This window comes from Pongo pygmaeus, chromosome 22, assembly GCF_028885625.2.
Source record: "Pongo pygmaeus isolate AG05252 chromosome 22, NHGRI_mPonPyg2-v2.0_pri, whole genome shotgun sequence".
Classification (NCBI taxonomy): domain Eukaryota; kingdom Metazoa; phylum Chordata; class Mammalia; order Primates; family Hominidae; genus Pongo; species Pongo pygmaeus.
Genome location: NC_072395.2, coordinates 49,638,149 through 49,645,136, shown reverse-complemented (window position 1 = coordinate 49,645,136; position 6,988 = coordinate 49,638,149). Strand labels below are relative to the sequence as shown.

General features: G+C 52.2%; 1 protein-coding gene across 3 annotated transcripts in view; it reads right to left on the bottom strand.

The window, feature by feature from the left end:
• Positions 1–1,008: 1,008 nt before the first annotated feature.
• SIM2 (SIM bHLH transcription factor 2) overlaps positions 1,009–6,988 on the bottom strand; it is a 49,839-nt gene continuing 43,859 nt past the window's right edge. For 2 of the 3 annotated variants that reach the window (XM_054468594.2, XM_063659666.1), the window contains exons 9-11: positions 6,317–6,485; positions 4,468–4,876; positions 1,009–1,918 (exon numbers count right to left, since the gene is read on the bottom strand). In XM_054468594.2, coding sequence (XP_054324569.2) covers positions 1,491–1,918; positions 4,468–4,876; positions 6,317–6,485 — 1,006 coding nt within the window. In that variant the 3' untranslated portion in view covers positions 1,009–1,490. Of the gene's footprint in view, positions 1,919–2,313; positions 4,300–4,467; positions 4,877–6,316; positions 6,486–6,988 lie in introns of those variants that run through there. The other variant, XM_063659667.1, reaches the window with a different exon arrangement.

The window sequence follows — 6,988 nt, the reverse complement described above, 5'->3', positions numbered from 1 at the left end:
AGCTGTGAATGAGGTATAGCTGAGCGCGTGGAGAGGTGGGCACATCCCTTCCTACCATCCAGCCCCTTGGCTGCATGACCCACGGTCCTAAATTTGCAAATTGTGACTCTTACCATGAGGCCCACTGACAGACACCCTGTAGGGATTGTGTCAGGTCCTCACTAAGTGACACAGGGTTGGCAAAAAAAAAGTTCACATTTTGAGAGCAGTTGGTGTAGGTGCACTTGATTCTAGAACGATGAGTTTAAAACATTTGTGAAAACCTCTTTCCATTTAGAAAGGTGGAAAAAGATTCCTAAAATAAACCATTTTGATAAAGCAGCAAAATGATGCAATGTTGATAGTGTGAAGAAAATTGAAGGACGGTGGTTCAGTGCATTGGTGCAGTTCAGAGCCATGGCAGGATTTTTCAATGTTGAGATCTTTAAGCAAAACCCATAAAAAATAAAAATTAATGGAAGCTCATTTTTTAAACACTGCTGGTGCTTTATAAAAGGATTTGTTTGCCTGTTGCACACGTAACACGTTCTTATGAAGTTTTCTTGCTGTGTCGAAAATGCTTAAAATGTCTACATCATTTTCATTACATCCCCTTAAGCATGTTTTTCCTTCACAAGGCGCAGTCCATTGACAGTGTTCCGTATTGCACATGCAATTTAACTTTATTAGCACTATTTGTAGCGAACACGAGCCTAGTGAATTACAGATCTGTGTGGGCCAGAGGGATTTTGCCACGTAATAATTAAACTTGACAGGGTCATTCTCATAAACTCTCTGGCTACATATATATTTTTGCATTTAATGCCTATTCAATATATATTCTGAAGGTGCTACTCTTGGTGTTATCAAGAGTTCATAGGGGTTAGGGGGAAGTAAGAGCTTGTTAATGTATTTGTGAAGCACACCCATGTTCACAGACACAAAATGGAATTGCATGGTCACCCCCTTAGTCTTGGCTTGTTGGCTTTTTGTATTGAAGAAAGGGTTAAATAAAAACAAAAATAATGAGACTCTTGAATGACTTTTAAAGACAGTGGAGTTGTGTATTCATGGGACTTACAATCATCTCTTCTGCCTTCACCTAAGCATCTAAAAGGGCTCGGGACACAGGCGTCCCCTCCCAGGTCTGCCATCCACTTGGAAGAGCGGACTGTGGCAGGGTGGGTTTTCCCTCCTGAAAGTGGAGGATATTTGCGGAGTGAAACCGCTTCAGTCCCCCAGCGGGACTATCGTGGAACGTTGGGGACAAGGCAAGATGCGTGAAGCCCGATTTCAAGGTGAGGAAACCAAGCCCCCAGCAACTGGGTCGCACCGGCCCTCGGCGCCGGCGCGCGCGGCCTCCGCGGTGGAAATCCGCAAGTCGGCGGCGGGGTCCAATTCAAATAGCTGTCTCTGCATAAATTAATGTAGGTCGTGCGCATTTGCCGGGCTCGGTGGCGCCGCAGCCGCGGGAGGCCGGGTCCAGGCTCCTGGCGCGGGCGGCCAGCGGGTCACCTCCCGTTGGTGATGATGACCGAGGCGCCCAGGTAGTGCGGCAGGGGCGCGCCGGGCGGGGAGGTGGCGGCGGGGCTCGGGTGCCGGAGCCTCAGCGCGCCGGTCGCCGCCTCAGGGCCGCCGGGAGCGCAGGCCAGGCCGGAGGCGGCGGGTGCGGCGCCCCCCAGCGGTCCGCGCCGGGCCAGCACGCGGTGGTAGTTGAGCAGCACGAAGGGCAGCTGCGCCGGCGTGCCCGGGGGCTCGGGAGTCGGGGGCGCGCAGCACTCGGGTGCCGCCCGGGCCAGCGCCAGCCGCGCCCCGTCCCGGGCGGCCTGGCGGGCGGCCTTGGCCGGGCCCAGCGCGGGCTCCTCGCGGTAGTGGCCGCAGCTCGGGAAGCTCGGGGGCGCGGTGTCCTCGCCGAACCTGCGCACGGAGGCGGCGGGCGCTGCGGGGACAGGCGACACGTTAGAGGGCAGCAAGGGGCGCGGCCGCAGCCACCCCACCCCCAAGCCCTGGGCGCAGCCACCACCCCTCGGCCGCCCACGCGCTTCACCCGCGGGGTCGCTGTCGCCCTCCCCCGCCTTAGTCAAGGCCGTGCTGTCCAATCTCAGGACGCGACCTGAAATGTTCCAGGAGCCGCGTTACAAAGCAGAGAAACAGGTGGAATGCCTGTTAAGTAATACACTTTAATGTAACGTATCCAAAATACTATCTCAATGTGCAATCAGTGTGAAACAATTATTGGGATATTTTCTTCTTTTTTTTTTTTTTTTGGTACTGAGATGCAGAGCACAGGTCACACCTGCGTCATTGCACTGGCCACATTTCTATGTTCAAGACCACACGGGGTTGGTGGCTACCTGGGTGGACGGCAGAGGTCTAGAGGCCACCAGGGGCCCTGGTGTTGGAGGGCCCCTGTCTGCCCTGATTTCTTCTGCCCGTCCGTCAGTGGAGAGGGGTGGTAACCACCCTGATCGGTTTCGCCGTGTCATAATGAAAAATAACCACTCCCATCTACTCAGTCCGGTGCCTGACATTAAGTAGCTCCCTGGCTTGTGTTTTTTTGTTTTGTTTTTGTCTTTGTTTGTTTTTAAACACTATATGGCAACATTTGTCTTCCTTTAATACCAAAAAGACTAGGAAGCTGATCGCAAATTGCCTCAAATTAGCACCTTTGGTCTACTTTTTATCAAGTGTGTGATAAGGAGATTGTTAACCTCTTTCACTTTTAAAATAGTGGTAAAAGTCAAATACCATGTGACAGCATTAGCCAGCTTCCGACACACAAATTCAAGTCAATCTCAAGTGGGTAATATTTTCAGCTGTTATCAAAACCCTTTGTTTTGTCTTCCTTTGCTTGGATGTTCTGGAGATCCCTTCCTTGGTTATATGAGGGACCCAAGATGTTCATGGGTATGGCAGATGCAAATCTAAGGGATCAGTGGCTCCTGAGACAGGCCAGGTCAAAAGGCAGGGAGCCTGGCCCTGGTCGCCAATATGGTCTTTTCTAAGTTAGCTACTTCTGAAAAAACATGTCCTAGTGATTTCCAGAAAGGTGGCATTCTCCCGTAATCTATCTCTCTTCTCAGATTTGGGAAGAAATGTTATCTCAGCCTCAAGTCACAATACAGAGCAAGAGATTCCTAGGATTTGCATAAAAAGCAGGATGAGGCCCAGAATGAGCAGAGCCCTACCTGCCTCGAGAGAGGGGTGGGGGAACTTCCAAGAGCTCTCTTCTTTAATTCCTTCCTCTTTAAGCAAGGGCTAGTGTGCTTCTTTTCTGGGGCACATCATCCTTTTTTTTTTTTTTTTTTTTTTTGAGACAGTCTCACTCTGTTACCCAGGCTGGAGTGCAGTGATGTGATCTCAGCTCACTGCAACCTCCGCCTCCCGGGTTCAAGTGATCCTCCTGTCTCAGCCTCCAGAGTAGCTGGGATTACAGGTGCTCACCACCGTGCCCAACTAATTTTTGTATTTTTAGTGGAGATGGGGTTTCAGCATGTTGTCAGGCTTGTCTCAAACTCCTGACCTCAGGTGATCCACCCACCTTGGCCTCCCAAAGTGCTGGGATTACAGGCGTGAGCCACTGAGCCCAGCCTGGGGCACATAATCCTGATGTCACCTTCACCCACATTTTAGTGGCACTGCAGGCATCTGCACCATCTCGGTCTACACTCTGAGCGGCAGTTAGGTCTGGGTGCAATGGGAATACATGTCCTGCAGCTAAACCTCCGTCCCCACCTTCCACCTTCTGCCTGGGGTTGGTCCAGTGAGCAAACAGGAGTCAGTCTGCGTCCTGGGGAGCTGGCGGTATCTCCGCAGAGGACATCTGCTTGCCTGCTACCAGGAGAAGGTGAAAGGCCATTCCTTCTGTTGAACTAGCATGTACAGGGCAGGCCCCTACTGTGTGTCATGTCCTTGGGAGTAGGCACATCACAGCTTCACCCCATTTTACAGGTGAAGAAACTGAGGCCTGGAGGGTTTGTGTTCTTTGCCCTTGGTTGGTGAGTGGCATTTCTGTCCCCAAGCCCACGAATTTCCACCATAGTTTTCCCCACTTTCAAAACTGGCATGGGAAAATAGCCAATAGGCCGTTCGTCTCAAATGTTCACTTCTGGATGGAGTGGAAAGGAATCTTGCAAAAGAAATGCAGCTGGGGTGTTCTCAGCACATGGGAGCTGGTTTTGAAAATCACTGTCCCCCTTTGGTTGGTAAATGTGGCCAGGATTTACGTGAAGGCTGGATACTCAGTTTTCCTTTGCCCTTTATACTGTCACTAGCGTCCCCGAGGCAGGCAGACTGCCATTTCTCACTCTCGAGGAGCACCTGCATTGAGAGCAAGAAAGCACAGCAAGCCCTACTTAGAAGCAGAAAGAGGGAAAGTTTGCCCAAAGCGTGAGGGTTCTGTCTCCATCTGCCACCCACCGCCACGGCTGCTTCGGCCCCCGGCCGTGCCCAGTCCTCCCACCTTCCCCACGAGCAGACCTGACCCACCTTCGTAGCTTGGCACCAGGCTGTGCCTAGCAGTGTTCGCCGGTGGCTCTGGAGGATTTTTAGCTGGAGACGAGCTGCTAGGCACTAGGGGGTTGGCATAATGCCACTGGCATTCACCGCTGGCTGGCAGTGTGCTCAGGAAAAAGCGTGCCACCTCACAAGGGGATCCTTGGGGCTGCCCGAACTTGGCTGGCAACATTGGCTTTTTGCTGCTGAAGACGTGAGAGTCCAGAGGGAAGTGTCCGTAATGGTAGGAGAAGGGCAGGCTGTAAGATGGCGCGTACAGAAGTTCACTACTTTCTGAGTGGAGCTGCGGTTCCGGAGGAGCAGGAGCGCTTGCAGGGGGACTGGCTCTCCAGTTTCCAAGCTGGCCGCATTCCAGTTTGTCCATTTGGAACGAGCTGTATTGCTGCATGGCAAAGAAGATGGATGAAGGGCCAGCGAGGGGCCGGCAGGAAGCTGCCTTCCGGCCCTGCAAGAACCGTCCCAACGGGGCCCAACCCCATCCGAGGGCTGCCCCTACCCTCGCCACCACTGCAAGGTCCCACTGGGGACAGGCACACAGCAAGTGATACCCCAGTGACCTGCTCCCAGGGTGGAAAGAGATGCCCCACCCCGAGCTAACAATACATCAGACACACATGGACTCTTTCTTTCTTTCTTTATCTTTCTTTCTTTCTTTTTCTTTCTTTCCCTTCCTTCCTTCCTTCCTTCCTTCCTTCCTTCCTTCCTTCCTTTCTCTTTCTCTTTCTCTCTCTCTCTCTTCCTTTCCTTTCCTTTCCTTCCTCTTTCTCTTTCTCTTTCTCTCCCTCCCTCCCTCTTTCTTTCTTTCTTTTCTTTCTTTCTTTCTTTCTCTTTCTCTCTCTCTCTCCCCCTTCCCTTCCCTCCCCTCCCCTCCCCTCCCTTCCCTTCCCCTTCCTTCCTTCCTCTCTTTCTCTTTCTCTCTCTCTCCCTCCCTCCCTCTCTCTCTCTTTCTTTCTTTCTCTCTTTCTCTTTCTCTCTCTCTCTCTCCCTTCCTCCTTCCTTCCTTTTCCTTTCCTTCCTTCCTTCCTTTTCCTTCTTTCTCTTTTTTTGTCATAATGTGGAGGCAGTGACGTTCAACTGGTCTATCTGCTAATGACCATGTTACCAAAGTTCACCTGGCACAAAACAGTCAGAGCACTTTTGTTTTGTTTTGTGATGGAGTCTTGCTCTGTCGCCCAGGCTGGAGTGCAGTGGCACTGTCTTGGCTCACTGCAACCTCCACCTCCCGAGTTCAAGCGATTTCCCTGTCTCAGCCTCCTGAGTAGCTGGGACTACAGGCGCGAATTTTTGTATTTTTAATAGAGATGGAGTATCACCATGTTGGCCAGGCTGGACTCAAACTCCTGACCTCAGGTGATCCACCTGCCTCGGCCTCCCAAAGCTGGTATTACAGGCATGGGCCACCATGCCCAGCTGACAATTGCTATTTCTGAGAGCTCACAAACTACTTTTTTAAAAAGAGGGAGGGCTTTCATTTTTAAAATGCTGCGGAAATACAATGGACTGGTATTCTAACCCACCAGTCTAGAATCTAACCCGTGGATTCCAACCCATCAAGCCCATTTGAATCTAACGCATGGATTCTAGTGGGCTGAAGTGCCTTTCCAATTTAGTCTTCTGTTTCCTAAACTTGACTAGCCCACCGGATGTCAGCCTTCCCCCGGCTGTCACTACTGTGTAGGCAGGACATGCCGGAGGGACCTTGCTCCACGGCAGGGAGATCCCTGCTGTGCAATGAGAGGCTCCCCATTCCTTAACGTGTCCAGGTGTCCCGAACCCCTAGGATAGATGTCAGCACCCCAAAACTGCAGGACGTGCATGTTACCTGGGGGGGGTAAGGGTTTGTTCTCAGCTTTGTCTTCATCTTGGTATTTTTGGGTTTCGCTAATTTCCTAGTTTCTTGTGAGGTAGACAAGGCGGTCCTCCAGGAGTCCTGGGACTTGGCAGTGGACACCTGCTCCAGGGACAGCTGAAGTTCCTTGTATTCAATCTCCCTGGAAGGCGAGAGTGGGCCGAGTCATGTCCAGCAGGCGCTGGGGGCCGAGCAGCTTCCCTGGCCCCAGCCCTTGGGCAGGGTATTCTCAGTGCCCCAGTGTGTCTTTTCACTGGGGTTGGATGTGGATGGGATTTGAGATAAGGCCAGCTCACCCTCATTATAAAAGCGATCTGCAGCCCCAGGCTGGGCCACCCCAGGAAATGCTGAGCCAGGTCAGAGCTCTCTCCAGTCCAATAAAGCCCCAAACACATTTCTGGAGGAGGCCGTGGGCCACGAGGAAAGCCATCAAGGGGAAAAGAGACGGGCAGAAATCCCATTGATCAGGTCCACCTGCATCCAACATGCACACCTGTGGCCCAACTGCCTCTCCAGTTAGCACCCCAGAAGGCAAGAGTCCGGGACTCTTCACAGGTCTGGGAGCCTGACCCCCAGCTTTGTGCATTCTCACATCGGGGGCCATCTCTGCCCTAAAGAACCAACTCAGCAGGGTCATGTTCACAC